Source organism: Equus asinus, chromosome 1 (genome assembly GCF_041296235.1).
Source record: "Equus asinus isolate D_3611 breed Donkey chromosome 1, EquAss-T2T_v2, whole genome shotgun sequence".
In the NCBI taxonomy this organism is placed as follows: Eukaryota; Metazoa; Chordata; class Mammalia; order Perissodactyla; family Equidae; genus Equus; species Equus asinus.
The window spans coordinates 186,514,739-186,531,438 of record NC_091790.1 but is presented as its reverse complement, the minus strand read 5'-3'; the positions used below and the strand labels follow the sequence as shown (position 1 = coordinate 186,531,438).

Here is a 16,700-nt window from a genome sequence, read left to right as displayed (position 1 = left end):
ACTGAGGCATGGGAGAGCCTAGGAAAAAGCCATCATTGTCCCTGGAATCCCAGTGCCACTTAGGAGCCCCAGCTGCAGGCTTTGCCTCATTTGAGCCTGAGGACGACATGAAGAGGGAGACAATGTGAGAGATGACTGTCAGGTACAGGGGAGGAGCCCGAGACCTGCCTCCTGCTGCGCCTCACAGGGAGCTGCCCTGAGCTGCAGACCTGCAGAGCTCTCACTGCCGGGCTGGGCTGTCCTCACCTCCTTCCATGAAAACACTCCTCGCCCAGCCCCTTGCGGTGCAAGGTGCCGCCGTGGCAGGGAGTCACGGGTCCCTGACTTCCTCCACCGAGCAAGTGATGCTTTAGCGCTGCCATTGGCCGAAGACACACTCTTTTTGTAGGTGGTGTTTGTTGATTTGCCTGGGTTCTGCCCAGCCAAAGGGAAGAATGGCATTCAGTAACCGACCACTCAGAAGTGCGGTTCTTAGGCTGAGTGGCCAAAGGCTCCCCAGGTCACGGAGACATGTTTGTGCCAGTAGTGGTGGGAGACTGTGAAAAGGGCACTGCCTTGCTCCCTGCCTCCATTTCCCCTTGTGCAGAGCAGGCAATCATTCAGCTTTATCTACTTGGAAAATGGGTCAGAATGGGCAAGGTACATTGGCAGATGCAGAGGTCCCTGCAGCACAGTTTAGGGCTGAGGAAGTCAGGGATGAGGACTCCTTATGAACAGGAGGCAGGAATGTGCAAGGCCGTGAGGATTCCCAGCACGCCCTAGGCTGCCCTCGGAATGCTCGGCAGGTCACTGCGGTCATGTCCGGCAGGGAGAAGGCATCGTCTTCCCTCTATGTGGATGTTTCTTCCTCTTTCTGTCCATTCCTTTCAACCTTCACTACCTGTCTCCTCCTCCATTTCCTCATTTTTGGAAGTAATCATGAAGATCAGACTAGACCTTGAAAGCTCCCTCCTAACTTTGACTCCTCTAGTTGTGTTTTTTTTTGGAGGAAAAAGGGGTTGTGTTTGGTCTGGGCTGTTGGACCACACCATGCAAGAGAGACCAGAGGTGATCAAAGGCACGGAGCGGACATCTGTTCTGCACGTGGCCTGCCTGGGCCTGCCCATGCTCTCTCCTCCCAGCCCTGACTGCTGCCCCGTCATGAGAAGAAGGAAGGCAGAGGGCAGACAGAGGTTTTAGATGCTTACCACATCGCCTTCCCTGAGCTGGACAATGCCTGTTCCCACCCCCACCCACCTTCTGGGAGCGAGCCGAGGGCCCCCCCGAGGCCCTGGAAAGCTCCACCTTGGCCACTTTCATGCGATTCCGCTGGCAAGAGCCTGCCTGTGGTTCTCCAGATGCCTTTTTCTTTGGCTGGATTGACGCCTTTAAAAAAGTGATACCTTGTATTTTATTTCGCTCCTTTTTCTGAAAAGTCCAGAGACGCTTACAGGCATGAGCTCTATAGGCTTTATGGAAACCCATCAAAAAGCAAGGGTTTTCCTTCATCTTTATGGAGTGGAAAATAAAAGCATGAGAAGATGGAATAACTCTTCTAAGGCCACACAGTTCTTCTGAGAAAGACAGGAAAATCCAGTGTAGGTTCCTAGAGCCTCGGAGAGGTCTGTGCCCAACCAAAGCTGCTCGGTGGCTCCTCCCCAGCCATTGTCAAGGTCTTCACCACTCTCCTGTAGGACAGAACCCAGCTGTGACCCACTGCTTATGTGGGGATATGGGGGCCTGGAGTAAAACAGGCGGAGATTCAGCTGAAACACTGGGGAATGTGGGCTGAAGGCTTTTCCTTGACACCTGAAGTTGTCCCAGAGTCAGGAGCAAAAGTTGGGTCAGTGTGTCTCACCGGATATCCAGGGAATACTCTGTTTAAGGAATGCTAATAGGTGTCTGATCAAAAATAGTTTAGGGAATAAAATGTTGGGAAAGGCTGAGAGAATGTTAAATATATTTCTTCTTAAAAGACTTTTCAGAGCCGGCCCTGATGGCCCAGCTGTTAAAGTTCAGTGCACTCTGCTTCTGTGGCCTGGGTCTGGTTCCTGGGTGCAGAACCACACCAGTCGTCTGTCAGTAGCCCTGCTGTGGTGGTGGCTCACACGGAAGAACTAGAAGGACTTACAACTAGAATATACAAATATGTACCGGGCTTCAGGAAGGAGAAAAAAAAGAGGAAGATTGGCAACTGATGTTAGCTTAGGGCCAATCTTTCCCAGCAAAATAAAAAAGAATTAAAAAAAAAAGACTTTTCAGGCTTTTCCTGTAACTGATCATTATGAATCTCTTGCATTGTGTTAGGAGGTACTGTATTTCCCAAAATTATTTGCCCAAGGAACCCTTTTATGGTAGCATCTTGGGGGACTTGGGTTCCAAAGAAGACACTTTGGGAAATGCTGTTAGGCATGATAAGGCTGCGCCTCTTTGCCATGCTCTAAAAGAAACAGGAAGCCTGAGATGGGGCATAGTGAGGCACCACTGTGGCCTGTTGAGTTCGTTCATGAAGCTTCCACTTCTCCCATTCCTCCTTTCTCCAACGTATTGTCTGTACATTCCTCGGTCATGGTATTGTCATTTGTGTATTAATGTTTCTAGATCTCTATTCTACACTCTTAAGTTCTCATCTGTGTGTGTGCTCAACAGTAAGTAGAGATGTGGAGACCACATCCCTCTTATGCCCAAGAAGAGCCATCTGGAGCCCATTCTCGGGGGTTCTGGCTGAGTGCTTTCCGATGTGATGGTGATGATAGTCAATCTAAGCTACCAAGATGGCACCTGGGGTGGTTGATGAAGGGCAAAAAGATCACGGAGTAGGGAGAAAAAAGACTCTAGGGGCCTGTGATTTTTTTGCCATGATCCTGCAATATACTTAGGTTGACTGTTGACAGGTCACCTAGTTTCTCTAGAGCTGAGTTTTTCATGTAAAAAAGGAGGGATTTATACCAGATGACCCATTTCTCAGGATTCTTCTAGCTCTATAGTTCCCTGACTCAATGTCTCTGCCAACTGCCCTGATGCTCCCCACTAATTTTTCTCCTTTTTTAATTTTCAGCTCTTAACCATTGATGATAACTTCTGTGGCCTGGATATGAATGCGCCCCTGGGCGTGTCGGAGATGGTGCGTGGCATTCCTGTTTTCACGGAGGACAGGGACCGCATGACTTCTGTTATTGCATACGTCTATAAGAATCACTCTCTGGCCTTCGTGGGCACAAAAAGCGGCAAGCTGAAGAAGGTAGGAATGAGATGCAGTCATTTTGGTTGTTGTGAAGGCAGTCTGTCCCCGCTGGGATGGATATCTCCTGCTTTTTTACTACCTTGGGCCTGGTGGGCGAGTGATTCAGGTTTGAGCGATGGAGATATGATGCTGTTGAGGTCATAAGGGGTAACCTTGTCCCTCCTCTGCCTTTGTACGGAGGGTTGTTGTGGAATCACACTGGGTGAGTGTGCACATAGGGCTAGTGTGCACATAGAGTGTTACCCCAGCCTTGCTAAGCCATCCTAAATGGCATGCTTTGTCTACCTTGGGCTTGTACCCTAAGGCAAGAGCCTTATTAGGCCTGGGTGGTTGGGGAAGGCAGGCAAGGGCAAGGGATGTGCCTGTTCCTCTTGCTTCAGCCCTTCTGGCTGGTGCATCCATCTGGAATCCACTCAGGGAAACAGATGGAGGAAAGAGTAGAACCTGCTAGAGTTGCTACTAGGGCTGAGAGCCAAATCGTGGGAACGAGGAAACCATGCATGTTGTGGGAGCACAGAAATTGCTTAAGGTGGAGTAGAACAGTGTGATCTGGGGACATGAGTTTCCTCATTGTTCTCCAGAAGGTTACTGGCTTCAGGGGCCCTGGGTGACCTTGGCATTTCAGCAGTGCTGGGGGCACCTGTCCCTACAGGACTATTCTCTCGCCCACCTCTGCTCGAGCTTCCCCTCTCAGTGAGTTGGAGCTGGCCCCCTGGGTGCCCTCCTTGCTTGGATTAAAAGCCTTTCTAAGACTGTAGGTGGTAGGTTCTGTTTTCTGTTGGCTGATAATCGCACTTCAGACTTTTCCCCGGGAAATACTGGTGACTCCGCGTGAAGATCCTGCGTGTTTTATTTAGGCTTTCCTTGGAATTCTCTGGAAATCTTGTGATTCAGATTGGTAAATAGGGTCTGCCTGATCTCAGACTGAGTGTTGATCCCTACTGTTCTCTTTGCTGTATTTGTAGGCAGCAGCTTGAGATGGTCAAAGGGAAATATTGTCTGCAAATCTAGAAGACTGTGCCTATTTTCCCATCCTACTATGTCACAGCCCGCTTCAGCAATTGTTTCTTTAAATTGTCCATCTCTGTGGAAGAGGCAGTGGGGCTGGGGTGTGAGAGTGTGGAGGGTGAGAGGCGGGAGCAGAGTGTGCGTGGTCAGGGATGCGTGTGGAGTAGTTATATGGGTGTTATGTGGAAGAGGAAACATTTTGGGGAAACACATGGCACCCCACAAAGATGACGTGGTCAATGCACCATGCATCTAGTGTCACCCAAAGAGGTAATCACCTAATGGTCATGTGCTGCCTTAAGTGGCAAATTAACAAGTAATTGAACCATTGTCTCTATGGTGTTAAGAATTAGATTTCATAGTTCCCTGCCTTTCTGTGAAGAATATATTCAACACAATTGAATCTTTCCTTGCTGCCTTGGCCTTCTTATTGTGATATTCACTCATGTGTTGAACTGAATTTCGTGGGCACCCAGAAAATATGCTGCGAGGCATAGTTGTGTTGTCCCCACACAACTCCTGTGTCTGATTCTTCAGCCTTCCAGGCTTTGCCTCCAGTGCACACTGTCGCTCATCGTTTCCTGTTGCTGTCAGAATCCTGGTTGACTTTAATGCCTCTCTTCCTCCCTTAGTTTGCGGCTTCCAGCTTCCGGTGAGCTAGGAAGTCAGATATCCAAACTTGCTGAACTTGTGTCTGATGAGCCTCAGTATAAGCGGAGGAGGGATGTGTGCGAGCTTTAGAGCAGGGACCTTGAGGACCTTTCCATTGGTTGCTCAGATGATGTCATTCTTCACCACGATTCATGATTTGCTGCAGAAGTGAATTCTAAGTACCAAAGGCATTCCCTTACATGTTCGTACAACGAAATGTTTGTTGACCTGCTTTGCCTGGCCTGATGGGTGAATGAGCACTCTTGAGAGTTAACAAGTGAGCAAGGCGATTTGGGGTACTTTTCTCTAGTAAGCCCACTCGCCGTGCAATGGAGAAGTAACTTATTCCAATGCACCAAAAGAGTCTCCCCACCGAATTTCCTACCAGGGGCCAGAGGATCATTGACTTGCTGGCAAGACCGAGTAGACCCTGTAGAAGGATTTTTTTTCATCTGAGCTGGTTGGAATATGGTGTCAGTGAAATAAACATTGAGAGTTCAGTGCATGTCACAGAACAGTTATTTTCTCTTGGGAAAAGAAGACCTGTTTCCTGGCCATGGCTGCATCATAAACCTAACACAGTCGACTTGCAAATGTGTGCTGTCGGTCAGAGGGTGAACTGAGTCCGCTGGAGGCTGGCTCTCTCTCCCTGTGGATGCCTGTCCCCTGGTGGGGAGGTCAGAGGGCAGCACATCTCCATAAGAAGGGGACAAGGACACTTCCAGAAGCCTGGACGGGCAAAGTGCACAGCGACAACCCTCACGGGGTAGGCTGTGGGCACAGCCTTGCCTTGAAGTGTCCCCAGAGGTCAGCCAGGCAGGAGTGATAGGCAACACATGACCAGGAGGCTTGGGGCTTAACCAAGGGCTGGCATTTCCCATCTTTCACTTTGGGGGGTTTAGATAAGAGCGATTCTGTTTCAGCCATCTGGGACCTTACATTTAATTTCACAGCAGTGGTGGACTGGTGGAGCATAAACATTTGAGAGGTAGGAGCAGAAGGTCATGTTGGGGGAATGAGCCAGTGGTCCTCCTGGGGAAAGCCAGGCCGTGGGCAGCCAAACCTACTGCTCCATGAGCTTAGAGGGGCAGCCTTTTAATAGTTTTGCTGGAGCCCAGCTACCGCTCCTGCAGACTCAGCACCGCTGGCCCAGGGGACAGTCTGAGTTGGGAAAGGAAGGCTGGGCTGCGGGGTCTGTTGTTTCAAATAATAAAAAGCAAAACTGGCCGGTTTATTTATTTTTTCTAAACAATAGAATTTCCCACCACCCTTGCTGGCTAGGCACCACTCCCCTTTCCTTGTAATAACTCTGTCCTGACTTTCCCAGAGGTTATCAGGACCATATTCACCTTTTGGGCAGAGGCCCAGCCATGAAAAGCTTTGGGACTACAAGAAGATTTTGCGGGAAGTTTTGTGGGCTACTGAAACCAGAGGGTGAGAATAATGGAAATCATACTGTAGCCATAATTACAGAGTTGACTTCTCTGAGCCCTGTAATAATCTCCTGTGTGTATCAAGGACCTTGCAGAGTTCTTTGCAATATGACAAGGGACTCGAGGTGGGGAGGGACGGTGGGAGGGGGCTTGGGGTTTGTTGAGAGTAAGGGAGCTTGCTGTGGGTTTCAGGGGTTCAGCAGCTAGACTGTAGCTATCCATAGGCTGTCCTCAAAATTACTGACGTTTCATTTTGTTAGAAAAGTGTGGGTCCCCATCATTTGCAACCTTGCCTCTGATGACCATGATTTCACTCCTTTAGTGCGCACATCACATGAAGCAGGGGGAAAGGAGGTGAGGAAAGTGCCAATTTGGACGGCTTTCATGTTTTCTGACGTGTGTGTGTTATGGCTGGTATTGGCAGCTTTTTCCATGGCAAGCATTAAAGGCACATGCTATTCTGAATTGTGGCAAATAAATGCTACAGTCATCTGGAGGTGCCTAGGAACTGAGAAATAACCCAGAGACTGTTAACATTTCAACTACAGGTAAAAATCTTAAGGCAAACACCATCCTGATTTGCTTTGGGGTGTCTGTATAAGTCTGAAAACCTTTGACCCAAGTTGGGGTAACAAGGTCAGAGTAGCTTCAGAACCACGAGATCTCTTGGCTTAAATATTTCAGCCAGGACCCGCCCCACCTCTTTCTCTGCCTCTTGCATTCCTATCACTAAGTGATCATATTTTATGGCTGCTGTTCAGCAGTGAATTACTGCCTGACATTAGAGGGAGAGAGTAACATTCATTGTGAACCAAAACATCATAAACTTCCACTTGAGGTGTGATTGCTCCTTTCACTTTGTGATTGCGTCTTTCCTGGGTGTTTTGCTAGGTTAAACTGTTCACACCTAAGAGGTGGAGCCCCTGGTGGATGTTGGAGAAGCAGAATTCCGGCTGACCCTGCCGTTGGCTTGTAGTAGGACCTGCACCCATGTGTGTGCTCAAACCACGCCACACCAACCTCTCTAGATAGGAGTGGGTGTGTGTCCGCACAGAGAGACCAGAGGAGTGGACAACACAAAAATCATTCTTATTGGGAGTTCTCATGCACATTAATCTAGTCTTCCTAATTTTTTTTTTTGAGCCTGTTTTGAAATCGATTTGGTTGTGTTCTGTAGGCCCTGACCACGGGTCCAGACAGGCAACTAGCCAGACATGGAGTGGGGCAGAGGGAGACCCACCTGTCGCTGTGTCATTCTGAACACAAGTTCTCAGGAATGGATGGATGGGTGGTGCGTGTCTGTGTGTGTGTGTGTTTGTGTGTGCAATGCTTGACTCACAGAGCAATATCACATCAGAGATGTGTAACCCCTGCTTTGCAACTTCCTCAATGGATCCAAGAATGCTTTTGAAAATTCACCTGGAAATTTAGATCAGCTTTCACTAAAAAATTCATGCTGTGGAAAGCCCTCAAGATGGGTGGAGGCCTCATGAGATCAAATAGAAGTCCACTGGCCTGGGAGCTCTGAGGCTGGAGCCGAGGGTGAGCGGGGTTGGTACAGGCTCAGTCAGTCAGCTCTGAAGCGTTGTGAGTTTGCATGTGGTTAGACACCCAAGCAGAAAAGAAATGTGGAAAATCAATGCTGGACGACTTCCATGATGGGAAAAGACCATCAAAGCATTTTTGTTTGATTGTTTGTGTCATGCTGTTTTGCATTTCCCACCTCTGGTTTTTCAAGTACCAAGCCTGCGTAGATCTTGGTTAAGTGAGGCAGAGCCTGAGGTCGAAGGCACTGTGGACAGAAGAGCACCTCAGGCGCACCGGGGTGGCCCCCCTTCCTCTGATTTCATGTCTAAGTAAGGACACGACACGGCCATTCTGTCACTTGTCCTTCAAGTGTGGCCAACCTAGGATCTGCTCTTCAGACCACCTTTGCCTCATGCCAACCTGTCCACTTCTCATGGTCCTCCTCCCACCTTGTCTCAATCTCCACTGCTGTGTTCTAAGCCTTTTTGTCCATGTTGTATCTGGTAGATATGCAGAGCAGCTAAGCTGGCCAATGTCCTCTCGGGGGTATCTTATATTCTTGATCAATATTAAGCCCTCACTCAACCATCCTTTTTACATAAGTGTGTCCTCACTGGCACTATTTTCTTACCCTTTCCTACTTTTCATGATTTTTCCATTGGGCCCACCCATTGTCCCTGGGGAGATCTCAAGTGGGCACTCAGAGCTGACCTGGGAAGGTATGGGGAGGAGTCCTCATAATGGAGCTTCTGCTGCAGCCCTCTCAATGCAGCTTGAGGCCAATAGCTGGGGCATAGACACGTTCTCCTCCTGGTGTCCTCTTGACACACACTTTGAGATCCCCAGAAAATACTACCTCAGGGACCCTTCTCATTCTGTTTTCCAAATGATCATTACTAGTGCACATATTTAAGGAGATAGTTTTAAATGAGCTTTTCCAATTCAAGATTTACTGATACATGTGTGCCACTTTTTTGAATCATATGTGTGTGTATATATATATACACATTTGTATAGAATGATCCTGATCATAAATTAAAACGCAAAGACATTAAAATTGAAGAAAGTGCTGCAGAAACACCCCAAATCACAGAGCGTACTCAGTCAGCTGATGCTTAAATGCCAGACACACTGGAGGAATTTATCCAGTGACACATGCAATTGAAGTAAAATATTGTGCTTTACAAGAACATATCATTAAAATGAAAACTAGCAGCATATCAGGAGCCTGGCCATGTAACCAAGACAACAAAGATGGGAAAGGATGAAAGACATGATGTACCAGGGAAAGAGGGAGGAGGCAGAGGCAAGAAGAGGAAGCGGGCCCCCGCTCTAAATGGTCCCCTTACTGCTGGACTCATATCTACTAGAATCTGGATTGGAGGAGGATACGATCTTTATGTCAATAGTGGTGAAGGCTCTCAGTGAGGACAGGACCAGGGAGGTCTTCATTATGAGAAATCCCTGCGGCTGCCTCAGCCACTTTGATGGTGAAGGCAGTGGCAGCCAGACTGACTCAGAGCCCACAGTTGAAGCTCTGATTGGGGAGCTTACAGACCGTACCTGTTCTCAAGTGACTTCCTGTGACTGTGGCCACTCAGCCTGCATCTTGGTGGTATTACAGTGTTTTCTCCAGCAGCTTTGGTTTCTCATAGAAGCATTCACGGTGACTTCTAAAATAGCTCTCTCGAGTCTCCCACATTCACTTCATGCCTTCCATCCTACCTCTGGGGGACACAGATGTATTAGTTATGGATTGCTGTGTAACCAATGACCCCAAAACATAGAGGCTTAAAACAACATTTAACTTACAGTTTCTGTGGGCCAGGAATCCATGGCTTCGTTGGGTCCTCTGGCTCAGGGTTGCCCACAGTCTACAGACAAGGTGTCAGCCGGGGCTGCAGTCATCTCTGGGTTCAAGGCTGGAATGGGGGAGGACCCACTTGCAAGACCATTCATGTGGCTGTTGGCAGGCCTCAGGTCCTCACTGGAGACATCAGTCCCTTGCCATGTGGGCCTCTCCATGGCAGCCACTCACACCACATGGCAGCTGAGAGAGAGCGAGAGACAACAAGAGAGGGCGAGCAAGAGAAAAGCCACAGTCTTTTTGAAACCTAATTTCAGAAATGACATCCCAGTTCTTGTGCTGTATTCTGTTTGTTAGAAGCCAGTCACATGGCCCAGCCCACACTCAGGGGGAGGGGCTGCCACAAGGGTGTGAATATCAGGAGGCAGGAGTCACTGGCGCCATTTTAGAGGGTGCCTACCACACTAGGGTTTTGTTTCTGGGCCATTGAGGACATCGGAACCAATACTTTTAAATTTCAAGTTAACTTTTAGTGGTATGGAGAGGGCCACAGCCCTGCTCAGGGACAGAAGTGGCCTGAGCGCTGAATCTTGCCTTCTGACTGCCCGAGTCAGAAGGACTGTGTAGACATATTAGAGAATCTGGGGGATGGACAGGAATGGGTGAAGTGGCCTGCCACACCCAGGGCCTGACGGGGAGGAACCGTCTCAGCAGAGGCCTGGGAGCACAGGAGGCAGTGCCAGGTCTCTGAATCTCAGGGAAATGGTGGTAGTTTATGCTGGTGGATGAGAGAGACCTATGATTCCAATCAGTGTGGACGAGAGCTCTGTGCGGCCATGGAGAATCCATGTCTCCTGACTTCGGCCTCTGCTGGGAGTCATCCAGCTCCTAGGAAGGAGGCATTTTCTGTGATTGGAGCTGGCAGGAAAGAGAGAATGAGAACGGGACTAGTGTGCTTTAAACACCTGGTAGGTACCAGGCACTAGGTGTTTTGTGTGCCTTGTGTACATTGATTTTCTGATGTAATCCTCAACACTTCCTTTTGGGGTAAATATTACAACCTCCATTTTACACACGAGGAAGGGGACGGAGGAACTCACCAGAGGGCACACAATTTGATCTAAGGTCTGCCCTTTGACTCATTTGTACAGCAATTTCATGGAATCTACCTGAGGCTTTGCTCACCGTCTGTGGGTACAGCTCACCTCCACAGTTGCAAGAGGAGGTGGTCACCTGGCCTCCTGTACCTGGCCAGTGTGCCTGTGACCAGAACCTTCCTTTCACTCCCTCTGTCCCTGCAGGGCCCCAGTGTTCGAGCTTGGATGGTTGTAACTGGTTTCCCTGGCTCTAGGCCCTCCCCTCTTTAATCATCCTATCCATTCTGCCAGACTCGTCTATCTAAAAGAGCTCCAATCCTCCAACTCTCCTAGTTAAAAAAAAAAAAAAAAAAAAAATCACCCCCCAGCCTTCTATGGCCCCTGAGGCCTGCCGCCCTGCATGTGAAGGGCCCCCCCCCCGACCCTGAGGACACAGGTCCTCCAGCTCATCCCTTCAGCCATGGAAGGCCGCCTGGCCCTGCACATTTTGAGTCCTCAAGGGGCCTGGCTAAATTTAAATTCCAAGGAAGAGGCTCCCACCTGGGAGACAATGGGATTCCCACCTACACAGCAGCTCTGCATCACCAACGTCCCTCCACGGGCAATTTCCCTCTCGAGGAGCAATTATGGGGGAGCCAACCCCGGCAGAGTGGGCCGTGGCCTTGGGGAGAGGTTGGAGGTTTTCTGGGGAGCAGATGAGCTATGCTTTTCCACTTACCACTGACCTGCTGCCCAGGACTCCCTGGGGGCTTTTCTTTGCCTTTTGGGTTCTCCTGCAAGGTAGAAGGCTCGCTGCCAACAGCCTGTGGGACCCTGCGTGGTGGTTCTTGACTATTTTTCCTGTTGCAGGTCACCCAGGGCCCCTGTCTTTACTCCTTTGGAAGACTGCTGCTTCTGCTTAGTGGTGTTCCGTAACTGCTTTGCAAGCCCTCTGGAGCTGAGGACCTCATTATAGCATCTCCTTAGAGCGCCCGGTCATTTTAGCACCTCCCCACACCAGGCCATCCAGCCTTCTTTTTCTTCCGAAATGCCTGAGCCCTAGCCCGAGCTTCTTGGCTCTGCCCTCAGTCCTGCGCCTGTTCTCCCCACTTTTGCCCTCTCAGCTCTTGGCTTTTTCTCCTGTCCTTATGGATTATGTACTGTTAACTTATGAAAATCTGCTCACAAACCTCATATGGACCAATTTGCCCAGGACGACTGTCGGGGTAGTAAGGCCCGAGGCAGCTCTGGCTGCGTCACTTCTTGATAGGTTTGATGACTCGAGGGGCAGTGTGATTGGAAGGAGACTTGAGTATAAAGATGTGCTTGCATAGCTTTTATATAAAGTTTAGAAAAAGTCGGTTCTTGTGAAAGAATGCAAAGGATCTAAAAAGAGCAACACCCTTTCCCCCATGCCTCTCCTTGATGCCCACGGCCAGCTGGCCCTATCTCCATTGTTCGTTGAGGACCCCAAGGCTACTGAGGTGACAAACGGGAGCCCATCTTTGCTACATCCCGTGTTGCTGACATAGCTGGGAGGGGACCCAGGCTGACCCTGCTGACCTGCTTTGCCCTGTTGGTTCCCGTGTGAGTCCTACTAGGAAAAGGGGACCGAGGCATGGGTCTGTGAGCAGTGAGTGTTGGCTCAGGGGTCCCTCCCACCCCACAGACTCTCCCTTCCCTGGGGCCACTCTGTGGCCACGGAAATCTCTGGCATCCCCACTGCCTCCCCTGGGCCCAGTTTTTCTTCTGGAACTTCCCTTGAATCTCCTTCCAGAAGGTTCCTCCCCCACACCCTGCCCCTCAGAAGGCTCCTGAGGCCTTGGAGGCAAGGAGGGTGGAAGGGTAGGAGTACAGGAAGAGACACCTCCTGCTCTTGCCAGGGAGGTGGATTGTCTTTCTACTTAACCGCTTACATCTCCCACCATGATGTGAGTACGCTGGGGGTGGAGGCAGCTGAATTGGAGTGTGCCCAGGGATGCATGGACTTGAGAGGCCGGAATGATGCTGAAGTCATCTTATGACATGCTCTCATCACTGCATTCAAAACTTAAACCAAATGCTACTGCTTTTCAGGTCTTGCCAGTGGAAGTCTCAGAGGCCAGTTGCTTTTTCAGGCAGAATTAGACCTAAGATCATATGGACATCTTATACGGTTTGTGGTTTTTGATAACAGTGAAGATGGTTAGATACCTTCAGTTCATTCTTAAAGATCCACAAGTCGATGAGTTCTTTAACTTGGTCTTTCTGCCAACTGACTACCATTTCCTCCAGTGATTAGTCAGCTCTTTCCTTTTTGTTCTACCTTCTCCAAAGATCACAGTGTTTATCCATGAATTTCCCCCAGAAACAGGATCCCACTACAAATATTTCTCACAATGGGTATACGGGCTTTTTGAAAATCATATGTAAATATAACTGTATTTTAAATGCTTCAGATTAGCATGCATGGAATATCTTATTTAATCTCTATGATTAAAGTTCTTCTGGGCCTTGCCCCAGACATACCGTGCTTGGGAGAGGAAAATACATTTTAAACCTCACCTACAGAATTAGTCTTTCTTAGATCCATGAGATTCAATCAGGCAGGACCAGCTCAGGTCCTGGATGGACCTGAACTAGCATATTGTTGACCTGAAGTGCCATTGTGTCAACTGGGGCCGCTAGACCCCTCCATGGGCTGGGCAGGGTCAAGGCCACAGGGATGCTGGGAGCACTGACTGCTTCATCCCCTCAACTAGGCTGTGGGCTTCTCCACCCAGTGGGAAGGGCATGGGCTTTTGAGTAAAGGACATGGGTTCGTCGAAGGAAGCCCATGAATCCTTTTCTGAAATGAATTGCCTGATCATGTATCCATTTTATCAATTTGAGTTTTGATTCAGTAACATTGTGATTACCCAGACATCACAGGCAGTAGCAGGTTTCGACGTTTGTAGCTGAGATTATTTTCTGAAAGTAATTCGTTCATTTTCTTCACAAAAAAATGCAGTTCATTAATACAGCTGGATCTTTTCCCCAGTGTGTTGAAACTTTGCCAACTTTAGCCTGCACGTGCCCAGCCCAGCGTTGTCCTGAAGGTAACATGTACCGAATAAAAAAATGTGTTTGCAGATTAACTGTTGCGTTTTAGGGTCTCGTTGTACCTGTGCGTGTGTGGAGGTGTGTCAGCTAGCTTAGGCTAAGTTATGCTGTGGGAACAAATGGCCCCCACGTTTAAGTGGCTTACAATAACAAAGGTTATTTCCAGCTTGTGCTCTTATGTACCCTGGTTTGGCAGCAGCTGTGCTCCACGTCATTTATTGGTGACAGAGGCTGAATTGCAGCCCCTCTGTCTGGGACACGCCAATCTCCTGACAGAAGGAAAAGAGAGATGGGAGAGCCACACAGTGGCTGTTAAAGCTGCCGCTTGGAAGTGGCACATGTTATTGCCACTCATATTTTATTGGCCAAGCCAAAGTGAATGGTGTGGGGAATAGAACCCTGCCACAGGAGGAGCCTGGTGTGTGTATGTGTGGGGAGGCGGGAGGGAAGGGCAGAGAATATTTTGTCAATAATACAGTTTACCATAAGGATTTTTATTGTGAACATCAACATTTTATCAGGAATTATCTACTGGGCCATCCATAGTGTTCTGGGTGTTTCTTAAAGAGCTCATGGTCTTCTTCTTGGAGAAAATGTGTGAAAAATATAGGATATGACTGATTTTATATCATCAACCCCAGTCATAGTATTGGAGATTTTTTAAAACTAAATCCTCCATCAGTTTACTTTTTCTCCTAAAACTGAAGCTGAAATTGTCCCATTGCTTCCATTAGGCTCTGCACGTGCATATTTCCCTACATCCAGTTCTCCTTAAGAGTGAGGGCACTTTTCTACTTAAATACAGAGATCAGATTGTGCTCAACAGATGTCTCTTGGGGTAATTAAATTATCCAAATTTATTAAATCATTTCTCTTACCTACAATTAAATAGAGCCTTCCAAATTAATTTTTCCTAGGTAAGTTAACCCCCGAAGATTCCCCCAGTTCCCTTCTGAACTCTGCTTTTCTGACTGTGAATTCTAAAAATTCACTCTGGACACAGGCAGGACCACTGGCTCTTGAATTCCATTCCCCCAGGCAAGGAGCCCCATCTGGAAGTTCTGGTTCCAAAGCTGGCTACTGACTCAGGACCAGCTCACCGACCTCCTTATCAGAGTTCCCCTGTGTACGCTCCTCTCTGGAAAAGGCAGGAGAAGTGCAGAGCTGCACTCCTGAATGGAGGATGCCCTCCTGCAGATTAGTTTGAAAAACATTGATTTTTTAGCTTTCACACTCATTTTGTAGACTGCCAATTTTTTGGCTGACACGTCTTAAACTTACAGCATATCGATGATGCATGGGGAGTCATTGAGCATCCACAACTGGGCAAAATGATATGTATTTTCAAGACTGAGCTAGTGGCAGCGATTTCAAGGGCCTTGGCAATCACAGAAAGCTCCTAAGAAGTTGCCCTGTTGCAAATATGCTAGGAAGGGGCCCTCCGATCTTTTCCAAGCTCTCCACCCTCTATTTTCAGGCAGAGAACCACACGTGCATGACTGCGTGCCCCCTCCCACACATATACATTCGTTTACGTCATAAACATGCACATGTACCTAATCCCCACACATAACGTGTGTGTACCGCGCATGCCGATATGCACCCATGCATGCACACTTAGGAGGCAGACCCTCCTGGTTGCGCTCAAGCCTGGGGCTGGTCCTCCTGTGCTCTGCCCTCTTGGACTGAGCCCCACCTCCCTCATGTTCTCTCTGGGAAATTAGCAGCACACCATCTAATCAGTTTACCTCTGACTCGCCCACTTTGGCTTTGAGATGATGACAGAGTGGAGCTATTTAGCTGTCAAACGCTCTGACTGTTGCCCAGATGGACAGCGCCTCGAACATCAGAGTGGTTTCTTTCCCCTCCGTGTGTGGGGTAATGAGTCTCCCAGTTGCTTTTTTAAGTGCTTTTTGCATCTGCCTTTAATTTTGATGCCTCTTGTCTGCTGACCTCGCTTCCCGGCAGCCAGCCTAAGTGTGATACCCATAATTAGCTTAGTGATAATTTAATCTCTCTGCTTTAAATTTGATTGTTTCGGAGGGACTTGGGTCCAGGGACAGGGGAGAGGGGGCCTTTGCTCCTTTCTTGACCTTTTCTTTTGTCCGGACTCTTTCTCTGTCCAGGGGCGGGAACTGAGGGGAGTAGCTGGGTTGGGTGACAGGACACAGGGAGGGAGAGGTTCATGGCATCACGGGTAGATCTGGACAGGAAGCTGAAATGAAGCTCTCCCTTCATCCCCTCTCTTATAGGAGTTCCCTTTCTTTGTCCCCATTTCTCCCCAAAAGTATGAAGACACGTGAGTGGGTACACAAAGCACTTAAGATGCTTAGGTGAGGAGCCCTTTGAAAATGGGGAAACATTCTGCTTCCTCAGTGGTCATGGCAACCATTCTCTTAAGCCAGAGGAAGGCCAGAAGGAGCAAAGGGAGCCACTGGATGCCGCCCGGCTGCTTCCCATGTCTGCTCCCAGGCATCCCTGCGGGCTTCATGCCCAAGTGTCTGCCCAGGTCTGTGTCTGGGGCTGCCCGTGCCTCTCAACTATTAAGAGCCGGCCTGCATGCTGCATGAAGAGTTGGAACTGGCAGCCGGGAAATCTCGACTTTGTTGCTGGTTGCACTTCTGATTTCGGACAAATTGTTTATCTGCACATATCTCACCTTTTGAGCAGCAAGCATATTAATGTATGCCTCCTCCATCTCTTAGGGATGAGCTGAGGATAATAGGATTCACATCCATAGAGCGTTCTTTGATTTGCTAGAAGGAAAAAACTAATAAAAATTAGGAAGATGGTGAGGATCATGTGACAGTCTGTGCTTCGAAACCTTCTAAGAAGAGTCTTTAGACTCCGTGGAAGTAAACCCCCGGGTGAACCCAGGCAGGGTGGAAGAGCAG

General features: G+C 48.8%; 1 protein-coding gene across 2 annotated transcripts in view; it reads left to right on the top strand.

The window, feature by feature from the left end:
- Positions 1–16,700, top strand: part of PLXNA4 (plexin A4) — a 428,442-nt gene that overhangs the window by 81,343 nt on the left and 330,399 nt on the right. For both annotated transcript variants that reach the window (XM_014840844.3, XM_070513683.1), the window contains exon 3: positions 3,038–3,220. In XM_014840844.3, the coding sequence (XP_014696330.3) occupies positions 3,038–3,220 (183 nt within the window). The remainder of the gene's footprint in view (positions 1–3,037; positions 3,221–16,700) is intronic.